This window comes from Hypomesus transpacificus, chromosome 9 (genome assembly GCF_021917145.1).
Source record: "Hypomesus transpacificus isolate Combined female chromosome 9, fHypTra1, whole genome shotgun sequence".
NCBI classification, from domain to species: domain Eukaryota; kingdom Metazoa; phylum Chordata; class Actinopteri; order Osmeriformes; family Osmeridae; genus Hypomesus; species Hypomesus transpacificus.
Genome location: NC_061068.1, coordinates 11714513 through 11731402, shown reverse-complemented (window position 1 = coordinate 11731402; position 16890 = coordinate 11714513). Strand labels below are relative to the sequence as shown.

General features: G+C 44.2%; 2 protein-coding genes across 5 annotated transcripts; both read right to left on the bottom strand.

The window, feature by feature from the left end:
* Window positions 1–2451: 2451 nt before the first annotated feature.
* On the bottom strand, window positions 2452–8168 carry odad1 (outer dynein arm docking complex subunit 1). 4 transcript variants are annotated; one of them, XM_047025305.1, is made up of 17 exons: window positions 7721–8168; window positions 7489–7530; window positions 7112–7137; window positions 6859–6990; window positions 6601–6700; window positions 6240–6429; window positions 5951–6064; window positions 5621–5734; window positions 5403–5470; window positions 4786–4973; window positions 4447–4575; window positions 4226–4308; window positions 3927–4095; window positions 3615–3778; window positions 3345–3448; window positions 3153–3243; window positions 2452–2894 (listed from the first exon to the last, which is right to left on the bottom strand). In XM_047025305.1, exons 4-17 carry the CDS (start codon window positions 6923–6925, stop codon window positions 2814–2816), a joined length of 1662 nt encoding a protein of 553 aa, XP_046881261.1. In that variant the 5' UTR covers window positions 6926–6990; window positions 7112–7137; window positions 7489–7530; window positions 7721–8168; the 3' UTR covers window positions 2452–2813. The 4 variants fall into 4 exon arrangements, with proteins under 4 accessions (XP_046881261.1, XP_046881260.1, XP_046881259.1 ...); XM_047025304.1 differs by having other exon boundaries at window positions 5951–6082; window positions 7489–8168; XM_047025303.1 differs by lacking the exon at window positions 7489–7530 and having other exon boundaries at window positions 7112–7140; window positions 7567–8168.
* Window positions 8169–10326: 2158 nt separating this feature from the next.
* On the bottom strand, window positions 10327–14947 carry LOC124470934 (taste receptor type 1 member 3). The gene is made up of 9 exons (XM_047025166.1): window positions 14832–14947; window positions 14343–14665; window positions 13731–14031; window positions 13201–13557; window positions 12573–13007; window positions 12218–12421; window positions 11873–11993; window positions 11276–11646; window positions 10327–11014 (listed from the first exon to the last, which is right to left on the bottom strand). The coding sequence occupies exons 2-9, from the start codon at window positions 14546–14548 to the stop codon at window positions 10436–10438; spliced, it is 2574 nt and encodes an 857-aa protein (XP_046881122.1). The 5' UTR covers window positions 14549–14665; window positions 14832–14947; the 3' UTR covers window positions 10327–10435.
* Between the last annotated feature and the right edge of the window lie 1943 nt (window positions 14948–16890).

The following is a 16890-nucleotide window of genomic DNA, read 5'->3' as shown; positions in this document are numbered from 1 at the left end:
AGCACAGCAGTAAAGTACAACGTGCCATACACACGACCGGCCAACGGTGCAGCTCTTTTGGTAAAGGATATGAAAACACAGGAGTAAGAGAGAGAATGGAACAGGATGCAGACCAGCGGGTGTAGAGCTCTGATAGAAGTATGAGGACTGTAGATGTGTTACTGTGTTCATGTGGTGGGCTTGTATGTGTTAGTGTTTGTACACAAGTTCTATGGTGTGGGTGTAAATGTGCCTTGCACACTGACAGCTTCAGTTCTTTCCACACAACCTTTTTGTCATGGGTCAATCGAACAATTGTCTCAGACAACCAAAAGGAAGAAGGTGAAATGTTGCAAAGAGAAAAAGTGAGACAATAGATGGTGGAAGGCAACTGTGTAGTGGTAGAGGAAAATAAAACAAGAGGGAAAAATAAGGAAAATTCGACCCTACTTCCACTTACAATCAATAGTGAATTTTACTGATCAAAAGGAACAGAGATGTGAAGAACAGGGAGGTAAAGAGAGAGAAATTGAAGCAGGAAAATAATTGTAGGAGAGTGGTGGAGGGCTGGTAGTAGGCAGGGCATCAGGGAGGAGGTGGGCCTTGGGACTGGTGCAGGCCGTCTCCCAGAGCGATCGGGAGCCTTTGTTTGGAGTAGGAAATGAGGTTCTGTTGTGATTAAAGGGAGCGTTTCTATGGCAACAGACCAACAAACCGTGTGCACAGAACGTTTGTCGGGAATGTAGGGGTCCTGCTAAGAGTTGGATTTCAAAGAAAACAACCTCCATCTCATGTCTCCCTCTCCAACTTTCTTCATTGGACCCTTTTATCTTTGATAATCTATTTTCATCGCCACAAAATCTGGCCTAAGAGGCTTATCTTGAGCATACTGGGCCATACAAGCTAGACAAGTAACAGTTTCACTTCCTCACAAAACTGCTATGAAAATCTCCCTGCTGTCGTGCATTTGCACACACACCTAACAAATAGTCATATTTGTAGTCATGTATCTGGTAATCTACTCATTGACCAAAACACTACTCTCTGAATAAATACAGTATATATTTAGTTAGTGGTGGATACTAAAGAAGTAGATAGGCTTTGTAATTTCTTTTTGTACTTTTGTACCTTTTTAGTACCTTTTTACCTTTACATAAGTGTTTCCATTTAGGGAAACTTTTTACTTTCAATTCACTACATTTCAAAGTAAAGTGTCTCACTTGTGACGCCACAACTGTTGTGCGATACCTGTTAATACCACTTTGATTGTGGAGAAAAGGGATTGCTAGTCATAGACCTATTGTAAAGTAGACCAAGCATTAAAGAGGGCATCCCATTAGTTCCTATGGGCCATGTGCCCAGTGCAGCATTGAGGCTCGCTAAGCCAAGATATGGTCAACGCCATGTGGAACTTCAAGCTCGTCCGTTTTTGCGCAGTAGAGTGGCTCCCTGTGCTCCACCACAGTAAGCTGTGTCCTTTGATAAGGACATAACTGAGTAACTTGAATTATTAATGAAAGGGCAACGTGCTTATAATGGATGCCATTTTTATATATAAATATATAAATAGAGAAGTTTGCCTACTGTATTTTGGATGTCCGTAAACTCTGACAAACATAACCATACTAAATAATACTACTTTTACTTTTGATACTGAATTTAAAAAAATATCAGAGATTTTTTTACTTTGTCTCAAATAGAATTCAAATAGAAGACGTCTACTTTTAATAGAGTAATATTTATCAAGAATATCTGGAAATGTACTTTCACAAATACAGGATTTGTGTACTTTGTCCACCAGCCATGGAGTTCCTGTGCAAGCCAGAGGTGTAACTACGGCCTTTTGATCCTCTTTAAACCTTTAAATAGCAAAACTCGATTTTAAGTGTTCAGTAGGTTGGATAGAAGAATAAAGAACTTCCTTTCCTTGTCATTAGTCTGCATCTATGCTTCCACATGATTTCATCCATCTCAGAAAACTTTTAAAACGTGATCTATGAATGAATAGGTGTTTTAATTAATTAAAATAGACCCTAACAAATAATTTGTACATACAGGTTTATGTGAATTACATTTGTAGTAGATCAAAACAAGACATTTATGAGAAGCTGATCCTGTATTTGAGATATTTTTTTTTTAAACATACATCTGCGTAAGATTTTAAATCTGTGAGCTAGGAAATTATAAAAACAGACTTTTAAACATTTTAAAGGGCAAAATATGTTGCTTCTGGGCCTTTCAAAGACAATTAACTGGAAAGACTCAGATTGAGTTGTGCTCAAGAAGACAGAGGTGCTGCCCCCTTCTTTTCAATTGAGAAACTGCAACTGGATGAAGAATTGTTCTCAACACTCCGGAAGACACCGTCTTGTCTTGGATCCTTCCTATATTCTATACGCTTGTGAAACAGCCATCAGTGAGCAGTAATGGCCGTGGGTCATGGCAGATGGAAAAAAGAGGTGAAACCCCCAGTAAGCTAACAGACTTTATTAGATCCCTTCGTGTCTCCTCACCTAATGAGTTCAAGCTTACAGTAACAAATCCCAGTATTGTAACAGACCGTGATGAGGCTTCATATAATTAATTTTAATGGAAGAATACACCTAAAAAGTGAAATCATACCTAAATATTTCTACATCTTAGCTTTTTGTGACACATGGTTCCTATCGCTGAGGCCTTAATGTTCTACAAAAAGTGTTGTGTTTCGATCTAAATCGAGTCCACATCTACAGGGCCTATCGATAGATGGAGGAGGGCTGATAGTGCACATGACCTGTGCTGCCCACCTGCCCTGCCAGGCTCCGGTCCCCGTACAGCCAGGGTTGCATGCAGACTCAGGGCACCAGGGAGCGGTTCCTGTGGCCTTTGGTATCTCTCCCTCCAGCCGGACGGACTGAGTCCTCCTTACGCAGAACCTACACAGTCATTTTTTGAGGAGAGAATTAACTTGAGAACAATTAACCATGTATTGTCCAACCAGTCTGGGGGCGATACTGCTTAATACACATGTGAACATACTCACTACCAAAAATGATGGTACGTTAATGTGGTCCTTCTAATTCTATGGATACAATAGGCTCTGGGTATACATGAGTGAGTTTAGTGAGAGGCCCTAGCATAGTCCGTACAGTACGTATGTTTATCTAAGTTGAGAGAGTGTGTTTGTATCTCACCCCTGTTAAGATCCTCTGGCGTATTTCCCTCTTAGAGAGAGGTCTCTCCTCCTCATCCGTCAGAAGAGACTCCTCTGTGTCATAATCGACCCTGAGGGGCACACACACACACAACGTCAAAAATAGGTTCAAGTTGATGATCTTTTCAAAGTAAACACTCACACAGCCATTATAACCCAGAACAGTACCAACCCGGTGAGTAGGGGCTGAATGACTACGTTTTGTCTGGGAATCTCTGGATTCTGACCCAGGAGGAACCGAGCCAAATCTTTAGGGTCATAATCTCTCTCCAGGTCCTGTGGAGGACAGGGCAGACACATTAGCATGGTACAACTGTGTGTGTGTGTACAATTCATCCATTCATCCATTAATCACCAAGCAATCAAACAAACTATTTTCATCCAGCTTCATCCATCGACCAGATGCGTGTGTACAGGTGGCAGGACCGGGTCAGGTGCTCACCCTGGAGCTGAGGAAGGCCTGGATGGTGAGCATCTCATTGGTCCTCTGCTCCACCAGGCTCAGGTAGCTCATGATGTTGTTCTCCCTGATCCCAGCCGAGGAACCCAGCATCTCCTCAATGACCGAGCGGTCACAATCCATCTCCTGGAACAAGCTGTTCACTCCTGGAGTAAGCACACAACACAAGGGAAGGGAATGATGTGTTTGTGTGTGTCCAGCACTTCATATATTGTCTACTGTCAATTCGTTAAGGTAGGTATGTGGGATTGCATACCTCTTGTTTTGTCTGTGTGTGTGTGTGACTAAATATACCTGTCTTTATGTGGTCCAGGGTCTTGCTCACAGTGCTGGTCTGAGCTTCATACCCAAGTGCCTCAGACTCAGAGGATTTCTGGTGCTCGTCTGTCTCCCTCAACAGAGATTGATGCTCCCTGTCCTGCTTCAGTTCCTCCACTCCATACTGCTCCATCTCACCGTGGATCTGGAAGGCGCACACACACACACACACACACATTTAACCAAATTATATGAAAAAAGATGATAAGTATACATAATAGTATTCGTATAAATGTTAATACTGTAAATAGTGGGATGGTGAGAATTATATAGACCTGTTTGATCTGGTCTTTCAATGCTTCTACTTCGTTGTTCTGCTCGTTTACGTAGTTGAACAGGGCAAAGTTCTTATCTTCGACTGGAAAAAGAAGAATTAAAGTTTGACATGTTATGCTGAAATTGTGAGATTTGTCACAGTGTGTTGTTCTGTTTAGTCACAGTGTGTGGTTCTGTAATCGAGGTAGAACCTCTGTGTGTGTGTGTGTGTGGAACTGACCCTGGATGAAGCGGGAGACCAGCATGTCCAGGTTCTCCTCTCCAGTCACACTCTGGATCGTGTGGAAGACCTCCTCCAGCGACTCTATCGACTCCTCTCTGGAGTCCATCCTCTTCTGCTCTTTGAACTCTAAAAAAGCAACTCCTCATCATCATCATTAAAAGAAGCACAGTCCTTCAAAGTGCCCCACTCTTCATTTACCACTGGAGGATGCTGACAATAATAGGGGAGCGATTTGATATTAAAAGCTGTGAATTGAAATCCAATTGCATTCTGAAACTCCTAAAAGCCATCTGGCCTGGCTGCTCTGAACCCCAGGTTGGGTTTCTGTCACCGTACCGTGCCTGCGCCCCTGGTCCTGCCCCTGGTCCTGCCCGCTTCTCTCACTGCACTTGGTGGTCATGAATTGTTTGAGTCTGCGCTCGTGAGCGATCACCCTCTCCAGCTCCTTCATCTCTGCGCTGTACTGAGCCAGGTCCTTCACAGCCTTCTCCTTCATCACCGTCATCTTGGACTGGGCCTCCACTCTGAGACACAGGCAGAGGAGCGATGGGGGAATCCAGAATGTCAGGAGGTTCACGCACTGTGCCGGCAGATTCCAACCTGTTATACGGTTTTATTCATGTAGCAGATGCTTTTTATTAACTGATGCTTTAGGAGGCCCTTTCATGGAAAACGACTTCAAGCAGATTGCAGAAATCAGCGGGAACAAACACATGGTACGGTAGTGCTTTTACTCAGTAAAACCTGTGCTTTTACACCTAAGAAGAACACCCATACATGAACTTTACATCTATGGTTGGCTTACAGAACACTTAACTTTGCTCACACAACAATACACATGCAGTTAGTTGAGCAGCAACAGTTCACCCCCAGTCAAGGGGCCTTTCCCAGTGACTCTGAAACAAGCCATGTATGAAGCCTACAAGGACGTCAGCAGACTCCCCCATTCTGACCTGGCATCGTAGGCAGCAGTGGAGAGGCTGATCATGTCTCCGATCTCCTTTCGAATCTCCTGCAGCTCCTGATACACACGGGATGCAGAAGAGAGGTCCTGTCAGACCCTTCCACTACACCCTCCTCCAGAGAGGGCGAGTGACCGGGTAGCCACACGGCCTCTCACGCGTGTCTCCCTCTGCTCCTAGCCTCCGACTGGCTGTGCGGGCCGTCCCACCTTGCTCAGCCTGCGCTGCAGCTGCAGGAAGCGGCCTCGCTCCAGCCGCAGGGTCTCCAGGTTTTCCCTCAGGTGGCTGTTCTTGGTCAGCTGCTCGTTGAAGCGGACGAGCGCCTGCAGAGGTCAAAGGTTAGACAGGTTACTCATGTTGTTTTTCTGATAAGAGTCCCCAATAAAACATGACCATAAAGTGATGTCTGTGTTCAAGGCTTGAAACCAAAAATGAATAAATCAAAAATTGTAGATGACGAGGGCTTCTATGGTGTTGAACTTGCAGTCGCTTCAACCCGCCACTCAGCGACTGAGTGTTCGGCGGCATCACCTACTCACTCTGTCCAGTCTGTATTCCAGGGTGCGCGTGGCCTTCGGAGTTTGCCGAGGCTGGGACTTCTGGGTGACCTTCCCACTTCTGAGCTCTGTCAGCTTCCTCTCTAAGCAAGCTATCTGTAAACCCACACACAGCTCACGGCAGAGACAGAGTAGAATGCACCATTCTGTGTGTGTGAAAAGTGTGTGTGTGTGTGTGTGTGTGTATGTGTGTGTGTGTCTTGTACTTGTACGTGTTGGCCTAAAAGTATGCAAGTTAGCGTGTCTGAGCGGATACAAAGGTGCAGTCTACCTGCTTCGCCAGATCAGCCTGGAACTGCTTCTCTCTCTCAAGCTTGTCGTCCACCTGGTCCTTCTGGTCCAGCATTGAGTGCAGGTTCAGAGCACTCTCAGTGTCCTGCTGCCGCTTGGATCCACTCTCACACACAGCCAGGTCCAGCCTCATCTCTTCTTGCTCCTTCTCCAGCTTCTCTATCTCATAGCTACAGTCACACAGATAAACTATAAATTTATATATATATATATGTATAACTTGTTTCAGGGAATACTAATAGTCAAGGAAGAAATTTGAATCATTCAATAAATGATCTATGCATTTGCTACGTGTACTTTTACCAATAACACATACACTCACACACACACACTTAACCTACCGTTGTCTGCGGATGTGTTCCTGAGACTGAATGTTGTAGGCCTGCCTGTCTCCCTCCATGATGCGAAACTGCCTGTGAAGTTTTCCCATCTCTGTCTCCGCTAGAGCACAACACAAACGTGTAGATCATGTTAGCTAGTCGACATAAATTATGCACAAAAAGGTTTTAGTTTGTCAGGTTGATGTTGTGGTACCAAATCAAATACAGACTGATCTGAAATGCTCCTCTTGGTATCTCAAAATGCATAGGTGGGCCTACCTATCACGTCAAGATCCAGCTCACTGCTGTCCGAGTGAACACTAGTTGCAGACCTTCCCCGAGGCATGGTTAGGCCACTGGTTTTAGATCCGGTTTTTCCAATTTGATAGACGTCGATAAATGGGAACTTCGCTAAGTGCACAAAATGTATAACCACAAATATATTGTATTTAAACTTTGCTAGATTTAACACATTTGAAATTTTCTAAAATATTATTTCGGTTAGCTAGATATCTAATTTGCTTTCTCTTACTTGGAGATACCCTCCTTGCTCGCTCGCTGCTTCGTTGTTGTTGGCAACCGTTTCCAAGCACAGTAACGCGTGACAGTCAAGACAAGAACGATAGTGAGCAGTACAGAGGCATGATAAAATGCACACACAACTAAACTTGTTTTAGCCTACTTGTCTAGCCTACTCTAGGTATAGGCTAGACAAGTAAAATAATTGTAGTAGTACATTTGTGCACAGGTTTCCCATCAGAAACTGTGACCGCATGATTATTCGCGGTAGTTACATATGTTTATCTGAAAGTAAATAAAATATATTAAGGTACATTTTCTCTGAAATGTTTCTAAACATGTATTTCTTTGTGACTGCATGCACGAGTTACATTTGTAATAATAACCTACCTAAAACTTACACTAGACCTACATTCAAAACTTTAAATTCTACTGTAAAGAAAAGAAAAAACGAAATATGTAATGTACCAGCACATTGGGTAAGTTGTCAGTATGTGACCCCACTGTAACCAGGGTTCTAAATTAACACCCGCCAAACCGCCAAATGCGGGTTAAAATCCATTTTGGCGGGTGTTAATAAAAACTCACTAGCCAGTTTCGCCGGTGATACATGAGGCATTACATGAATGATACATAAGGCTGTTCTCGGCATGGTTCTCGGTCATTTATCCCCCTGGCAGTATTTCCTGAGTTTCCCATGAACACTGTGCCGTAATGCTACGTGATAACGTTTTATAGCCCATTGGCTGCGCGCAGTTGAAGTGAAACCGGCGCGAGAAACCGTGGAAACGAACGGAGTTTCCACCAGCAAACACAAGGAAGAAGTCAAACGAAGCATAGCGGATCATAGGAGGTAATAAGAGCTAGCTAGAGTAGTAAAGTAAAAAGTTAACTTAATGCAGCGGTGGTTAGGACAAAGTTATGGGGGCGAGAAGAGGAACGAGGCAGGGGATGAGGATATTGATAGCACTAGAGAAACGAAGAAAAGAGAATGTAATGCCATTGTGGCTGACAGGTCGGGAATGGCTTGTGTTTGACAATGAAAATGTTTACATTTACATTTATTCATTTAGCAGACGCTTTTATCCAAAGCGACTTCCAAGAGAGAGCTTCACAAAGTGCATAGGTCACTGATAATAACAACAAGATAACCCCACAGCATTGCGGGTAGTCAAAAACAAGATTGTGAACAACCAAAAAAAATAGTGCTAAAGGGAAGAAACCATAAGAGCATGTAGTTAAACAAGTTAAAATTACACAACATTAATCTCTAAGTGCAGGTGTACCTGTAGGAAAGCAATAAAAATAGGATTAACTAAAAAAAAAAAAAAAAAAAAAAGAATACAACAGTTTAAATCAGCTACCACTAACCAACAAGAGCAACAGTCTAAGCAAGAGTCAGTGTGAACCTTGAGGAAACTAACGTTGGGTTCAGCAAACCATTCCTAAGTACCATTGTACTCCCGGAACAAGTGCGTCTTGAGCCTTCTCTTGAAGGTGGAGAGACAGTCCGTGTCTCTGATGGAGGTGGGGAGTTGATTCCACTGAAATGTTGTCTGAAATGTTTTGTAAGGATTGCCGCATGTAGTCTATGCATAAGAAAAATTATGTTGCTTACTGACACAGTCTAGTGTAATGTAAATACACTGTTCTTAATAACGAGTATATTGGGTCAGTTTAATTAAAGCCTGCTTAGGACAAAACGTTACTGTAAATGCATGGGCAGGAGTCAATCTCATCATGATGCGAATGGACGTTTTAGCCGACATGTGCAAACGCGCTGCAAATATAGACAAAGCACACGCAAATTGACAAACACAAGCAAATTAAGAAAACAGCTTCATGTATTTGACAACATATGCGCAGCATTCAGCAAACGCGCTGCAAATATAGAAACGCGCTGCAAATACATACAACACAACCAAATGGGCTACATAAACACGCTGCAAATATAGAAACGCGCTGCAAAAAGGAAAGCACGCAAACCCCGAAAACAAATGCAAACAGAAAAAAGCTGCATCCAGAAAACACAACGGAAGAGCTCCAGGCCTCTAGTAGGAGCGCTAAGTGGAAGAGCGTGATTTTCGAACCAGAGAGGGCGGATGAGAAGTTTGTTTTGAATAAGGGGACCAAAATCGAAGTAAAGAGGCAACATAAAAAGATTAGTATCCATTTTTGTATTCATGTGCCCCTCCTCTTTTACAGTTTTTCAAAAGACTTACTTCGATGTTAGTACAAACTTTTCATATGCTCTCTCTTTCTATCTCGCTCCATGGGGTCGAAAATCAAGATGTTCCACTTGGATCTCCCCCTAGAGGCCTGGAAAACTTCCGTTGTGAAAACTGGATGCAGCATTTTTGGTTTGCGTGCTTTCGTTTTTGCAACGCGTTTATGTACTGCAGCGTTCTTGGTTTGCGTGCTTTCGTTTTTGCAACGCGTATTTGCAGCGTGTTTATGTATTTGGTTGTGTTGTGCGTATTTGCAGCGCGTTTGCTGAATGCTACGCATGTGTTGTCAAATTAATTAAGATGTTTTCTTAATTTGCTTGTGTTTTGTCTGTATGCATGTGTTTTCTTAGTTTGCAGCGCGTTTGCACATGTCGGCCACCGTACATTTACAATAAATCGTGTCCTTACTTAGTCACGTGTTGGTGATTTCACATACCCTTGCATCATACTTCTGTGCTTCATTTTACTTCATTTTCTGTGTTTTTCATGCCAACAATGTTAATAAAATGATCAAATGCATTCAGTGAAACTAATAATTGTTCTTATTTTCACCGGAAAGAATTTGGCTAGTGGAAATTCTGTTCTTTAGAAAGTTACCAGCCAAATTGGCTGGTGATCAAAAAAGTTAATTTAGAACCCTGACTGTAACTGCTTAATAGAGGAGTTAAACTTCAAAATATTTTACACGCACAGGCAAATTATGCGGAATGTAAAAGAGTTTAAAAGCTAGCAAAGGTGCATGCCAAATCGTATCGTAGCTAGACTACTGCTCTGCCAACAGTAGGTAGGCCTACTGTTGCATGCAGTATGAATACAGCCATGGCTTCTATACTTCTTCGCCTTGAACTTTGACCCTTGTCGTCGTCGTCCTCCCCCTCTCCAGTCTTGACCTCTATAGCAGCAAGATTGTGTACTGGAATCATGACATAACATCTGTGTTTGTATTTATACCTTGTTTTTACAGTCAATGATTTAGACACAAAAAACAACAGCGCAGCATTTTCGGATTTTATTGATTTTTCATAAACAGGATACTATCATCATAAGCTATCATTCCGTTAAGCCATGAAAGGCTCAGAATACTAAAATTAGAGAGTTTTAATAAGCAGTCACTGTTGGTTCTGCTGTTCCTCCTGTTGGTTTGGTGAGGTACCCTCGAGGAAGGTACGGAAGTGGTCTGGTTTATTCAAATCGGGTTTCTTCACCAGCAGGTGACACTTCGGGAAGCAGTAGGCCCCCACCAGCCCCATGTTGCTCAGCAAACTGACAGTCACATGAGCAATAGACTGGCCCTTGAGTTGAAATGCGGTGTAGGTAGGAATAAACGCCACCCAAACCACACAGTAGATGATGGTGGAGAAAGTGATGTCCCTGGCCAGGTTGTATTGGTGAACAGGCTTTACTGCCATGAAGGTGCACATGAAGGAGATGAGAGCCAAGAGAACATTGAAGCCTTGCATCATGCCAAAGGCAATGATGGGCTCTGTTGGGCATGGCTGGAATGTGACCACAAATGTCACCTCCATGTTTTCCATGTGGTTGGATAGAGATGGCACTGTCTGTATAAACATGCCAATGAGTCCTGCCTGCACTCCACTGCAAGCCAGCACCAGGAGCCAGCTTCCAAGGCTCCTCATCATGCCCAGGTGGGAGGGGGCATTCTGGGGAAACTCGGTCACGTACACTATCTGCAGAAAGTTGGGTGTTAGCAAGGACACCGAGATTTGTACACATTATTTTGACATGTTACCTTTTATAACGTGGCCACAGTGGAAACTTAATAAACCTTGGCCTTCCATTTAAATTAATTATTTTACACAAAACTCACATGGCTTTATCTCTAGGAGCCATTGCAAGGCTCAGACAGTCATCATACACCCACCCCACATTTTGCACGTGACTTCATAACCCTCCATTAAAACATCAAAGCATCAAATAGAAGGCCTCACCTGCAGAGAGATGGTGAGGATGGTTGCCAGGCTGATGGTGTGGAAGATGCAGGTGAGCGGCAGCTGCAGGCGGCACACAAGATCCCCCGGCTGACCCAGGAACAGCAGCAGGCTGACGCAGCCCCCTGCCAAGCTGAGCAGGGACAAGCCCCAGAGGGCTCCCCCAGAGGCAGACACCATGGGGGTATCCCTGTGCTGGAGGAACAGGACCCCCGCCAGCCCCTGGCACCCCAGCAGGAGAGCCATACCCAGCATCAGACACAGCGACGCTGGCTCGACCCAGGTCAGGTACTCAAAAGTGGGCTCGGTACAGTTAGTGCTGCTTTTCAGCGACCACTGACCCACGGGACACTTTGTGCACTGTATGTCCTCTGTGCATTTGAGAGGGGGACAGTGGGGGTGGTACAGAGAGATGGGTTAGACTGACTGTGTTTGGGAGTTTGTGATTGAAATATTTGCTTTGCTGATGTGCATAGCTCTCTGGCTAATTACTTAATTCCCTCCCTCATGATCTTGTTGACTCACTCATTCACTGACTCACTTTATAAAACGACATATACATTTGAAAACATATTATATAGAAATACAGTGACCAACCTTTGTTTTTTTGGTATGTTCCTGGTCCACAGTCAATGCAGTCATAGCAACAGGAGTGAAACCCTTTTACTCTGCGCACCTGGCCATTAGCACACTCACTAGAGCAGGTCGACACAGGGACCTGGAAGGGAAACAGGTCAAATCAAATGTTTGACTTTCATTGTTTAAGCTGGTTTGACTTGTGTGGCTCTACTACCTTTTGAGTATAATTTCAATCATGTCACACCTGTGCGCTGAAGAGATTGTTTAAGAATTGACATGGAGGTTTTGTTACGCCAGCTGTAATATAAGATTTTGCAGTATATGCCTTCTAAAATGAGGACGGTCCTGGATAGAGTAGCATACCTGGGAATTGGTTGTATACCACTGGATAAGGGATTGGTTTATGGACAGATTCTGTTTGAAGGTGCCAATGTCCGCAAACCTCAAACTCATATTCACCCAGACCCACTGGATGAGGTCATATCCTGTGCTTGGGTTTCCTTCTGTATCAAACTTTATATCATTTCCATTCAACTTGAAATAAACTTTCTTCAGGTCCTCCAGCAGCTGCAAAGCAAGGTTTTGAATATCATGTTCAGGATATGGAACTATATAACTATATATTCATATAGTCTCATATTTAGGATTACAGGTCACATTCCATTAATGGTGTATCACTCTCCTAGTCAGTATAATGGGGGTGCTCCTACTACTTTACCTTCCAAGGGTATATTTTGGTTTGAGTGTTCCATTGACACTTGGTGGAATTACAGCCAAGCATTTTGTGAAGTCCATGAGCCACGCTGTACACAGCAGCATACACTGAAAACGCAGCCTTTTGGACCTGGTTGTCTGTCACGATGCTCAGGTTGGCCACAGACAGGCTCCAACACTCTGGGCAGGGGTTGCTGAAAGATTGCATGTCGGATGTGGTCTCTGAGTCTAGGCTGGGAGAAGCTTGTGTGGCCCTCTCCTCGCTGAACTTCCAGAGAAATTCCTGTGTGTAATTGGTGAGCAAAGCCACAGGCTCTATCTCATCGGTGAAAGCAAGGATGGTGCCCACTGTGTTGATGCCAGGCAGGCTGGACACAGCCTTGTGCAGGGCCCAGGCTGTGCTGGCCACCCATACCCCAGTCATGTTCCTCCTGATCACCTGAACACATGGCAGCACGCACAATCTCTCATAGGAACGGATACGTAAGAAAAACACATTCATAAATAAAATGATGAAACATAGGCTATACATTTTTTGCTTTAGCTTTGTTTTCCAGTAGACGTTTTTCGCTCAACGTTCTGACCACTCAAAACCGTACCAACTCAGACACAAACAAAACATTTCCGCTGACCTCTTTAAAGAAGGCTGCAGTAGACTCGGCAAGGGCGAACACCACCACCACCTTCACTTTGCTGCTTGTGATGTGGTCCAGTATCAGGTTGATCTCCGACTCCGGGTCACTGTAGACAGGAATTAACCCCTCGTATGCCACGCAGATTGCGCTGTCCGTAGCAATGGTGCTGAGGAGCCTCAGGCCCTGGCGTCCGTAATCCTCCCCGCTACCCACCACGGCCACCCAGTTCCATTCAAACCTCAACAGAAGCTGCACAATGGCCCCTGCCTGCAGCTTGTCGCTGGGCACCGTACGCAGGAACGATGGGTACAGTTGCTTATCGCTTAGTCTGTCACTGGTGGCTCGGTAACTGATCTGAGGACAAGGAAAAGTACAACCACTGAAACCTAGAATTAAATTATGTATATATATATATATAAATATGGGGGTACCAATACGTTTTGAGAATACGAAATGCATTCCCTCTTATTATTCAGACAAACCCAATATTTGTGTGAAACGGAACCTTTTCCAATGAGCAACCTCACCTGTGGCATGAGGAAGAATCCAAGCATCTTCCCGGTAATGGAGGCCATCTCAGAGATGCTGGGCCCAATCACGGCCACCACTCTGGTCTCATAGTTGGTATAGTTGCATCTGATGGCCAGCTTTCTGCTGGAGCCCTCAGTGAGGAACAGCAGCGTGGGCTTCACGATCACATCAGACTGCTTGCAGGTGTCATAGATCTCGTAGCCCAGCTTGACGCCCGGCAGTAGGTCTGAGTTAGCGTTGATCTCGTTCACGGTGTACTTCATCACCAGGGCCAGGCCCAGCCCTTCTTCGTTGATTCTGCCAGAACGGACACGCGCGGGGGAAAAGAGGGGTGATCACAGAGAGGAAACTCTGGAATAGCATGCTTGTTCAAATTTGGATCCCGTCTGACTTAAAGGGCAGATGTGTTAGTGATTGATTAACAACATGGTGGCTATTTCCCCCTGATTCAGTGAATAACGTGAGACACTTTGAATAGAAGTGTACCCCTAACCCTAACAACAGAGACCTGAAATGATGTGTGAACAAACATGGTTATGTGTGACCAAATATAACAACCAGTGAAAAGTGTTGATGATGATTGGGCCTCTTCCCGTGGCCGTCCTCACCTGCGACACTCGATGTGGTTGGGCTCGTCTCTCTGGCTCAGGTTGCTGGTGAGTTGGTTGATAGGGAACAAACCCCCCAGCATGATGTCTCCCGTCTCTTTGAACAGGTTTGTGGAAATGTTCTGGAACCAGGTGGGCTGACTCTGTGTCCAGCCTGGACCACTCAGCCAGCACAGGGCCAGCAGCAGCCCCAACAGAGCACCCATGACTCTCTGAGAAGAGGGGAACAGAACGGGATGAATGCCCTAGCAGGCGAGCTGTTGGTGGGATGAGAACACCAAAAATGTCCTGGCTCCAGGTTTTGGTCAGAAACACGAATGGCACTGTAGAAAAGACACATGGATGACATGAAACATCTCCTTAGTCGTGGTATTGTATGCGATGCAACAGAAGACATATTACAATTGTTTCCTGAGGGAATAGGATGAACATGATATGATGGCAGAGGAGCGCTCAGCCTGGTGTGTAAAAACCTGGGCGCAGACTCACCTGGAGAGGATGTTTTGTAGATGCTGGTTGATAGACGAAGAGAAGCTCTCTGTCCGTGCCGCCTGTGTCTCCTGTGTGGTGCTCCTGGCCAAGTGAAGGAGGTCGGTGTCTGCCAGTCTTCTGTGTCACGCCAGGTGTGCTGGCAACATGGCTGATGGGACCTGCATTCAAATTGTGTGGTGATTATGGAGATGTTGGGAAGCTAAATGCCAGCCATTAGCTTCCCAACTGCTTCTCCCTACTCACTCTTAGTTTCTCCCCCAGACATATTTCTCTGAAATCTCTATGAAAAGGGGGCTTCGGTCCACATGGGCTCATGCTCAGGTGACTAATTTTAGATTGTGTGCAAATGAAGAATTTGTTTTTTTTATTGGACTACTGAATTCTGAATAGACTTCAGTGGTAGGTTTACATTGTATGTGTTTAATGACAGGACTTCCTGAATATTTTCCTGACATTTCCTTGTGTTGTCCATTCTTCAATGCAGTTAATGTTCAGAGGCAAAAGGGTGTATCTTCCTGTGGTCTCGTCTGAGCAGGTCGGATGTCACAGTACACCTTTGGAGTTTTGTCTGTGTGTATGTGACAAGGTGCTGTGGTCATCTCATTGTTTCATCTACAGGGAAATTCAGTGCACTGTGGCCATGGTGTGCGTTCCCAGACCCACCTAATTGTGTCATTAGTCACGTTGTCTTTGTTGGTACGGTAACAAAGCATAAACATTGTTGTGTTCTTTATTGTAGTTTATTTTTTTACAGTGTTCTGTGAAATAAAGTCATAGAAAGGGGAGATGTTGCACTGCGTTAGCACCAGTGCAATATGCCTTTATAAACAGTGTTAGTGGTTGATGTTGTGTAGTGCTGTAACAGGATATTTGGTAGACATGTTATGTTTTTGTGTGATTGTTTTGCATTCAGGTTCTTGGTACTTGATTGTTCACAGGGTTTGCATGCATTTTTGCATGTTATTCTTTTTCTCAATTTACATCTCAACCGAATGTTGGATTTCCTCCCAGTGTTTTTGCATGAAGCAACAAATACTCCTTAAAAGGTTGCTCTTCTTTTGTTTTTACAAACACAACAATGTAAATTGTGTAATTACAGATGCACTGTCAATTACTGTAACTTGTAGTTGCTGAATGTAATGGGCCTTCTTGCATGTCCATGTACACTGTTCATTGGAGGTTAACAGGTTCACTCTGATGAGTCATTCACGTAAGTGCAGACATGTTCCTGGGGCAGATATCTTCAGGTGATCTTCAATCTATCGCTAGGAGAATCTTGACGTAAGCAGACAAAGATACATACCAAGACTGGTGGTAAACCAAACTATTTCCCTTTGGTGTCTTATCACTACCACACAAGCAATTATGTTTTTCTTTCTTTTATGTTTACCTGCAGGACCCAGTATTGTGAATACATTAAAATGTTAGGTTGCATAGCAATTAACAAGTTGTTAAAATATTTAGAATTGCTCCCCCTGTCCTCGTGTACACAGTGTTTATGTGTTGCACCAAGATGTTTTGCCAGTCTATGAATTCTAACCAAACAATCATATTGTTTGTGAATTGTAATGTGTGTGAGTGGGTGTGTTTTTTTGGTTAACTTTTAATTCAAATGGATGTTATTCCAGTGCTTTCAATACAGTTCCAGACAATCCTACAAAGTCATAAACACACACACCTTTCTGAACAGGAACAATCACTAGGTGGCAGGTGTGAGCCAAAAACACAATCAAACTCTTCTGCAAAGATTCTGCAGGGGAACTGCCTCCCCACTACCTCATCTGTGGGTACAGTGTCTGTGCTGCCAAAACCAGATGTAGAGTATCTGTGTGTACAGTGTCTGTGCTGCCAAAACCAGATGTAGAGTATCTGTCCTGTGAGAGGTTGGAGGCCTGCTGAGAGAGATGCCTGGGGTCAGGGAGAGTCCAGTTTGCTGTTCCGTAGATAGCAGAGGAGGTTTTCAGTCAGGGACACTGTGTTCTGTGGGTTATTATACAGCTGATAAGAGAGTCAGCATACCTTCCCACTCAGAACAAACATTTATTGACCCGGCATG

What these genes read in the sequence shown, in the direction of transcription:
- odad1 (XM_047025302.1), bottom strand. An exon ending in GGTCTCCCGCTTCATCCAGG is followed by an intron (nt 4,309 to 4,446) that starts GTCAGTTCCACA and finishes TTCTTTTTCCAG; the next exon opens with TCGAAGATAAGAACTTTGCC. An exon ending in TGAAAGACCAGATCAAACAG is followed by an intron (nt 4,096 to 4,225) that starts GTCTATATAATT and finishes TGCGCCTTCCAG; the next exon opens with ATCCACGGTGAGATGGAGCA.
- LOC124470934 (XM_047025166.1), bottom strand. Translation starts at nt 14,548, where the DNA reads ATGGGTGCTCTGTTGGGGCTGCTGCTGGCCCTGTGCTGGCTGAGTGGT. An exon ending in AACATACCAAAAAAACAAAG is followed by an intron (nt 11,647 to 11,872) that starts GTTGGTCACTGT and finishes TCAAATGCACAG; the next exon opens with AGGACATACAGTGCACAAAG. An exon ending in TCCTCACCATCTCTCTGCAG is followed by an intron (nt 11,015 to 11,275) that starts GTGAGGCCTTCT and finishes AACTTTCTGCAG; the next exon opens with ATAGTGTACGTGACCGAGTT.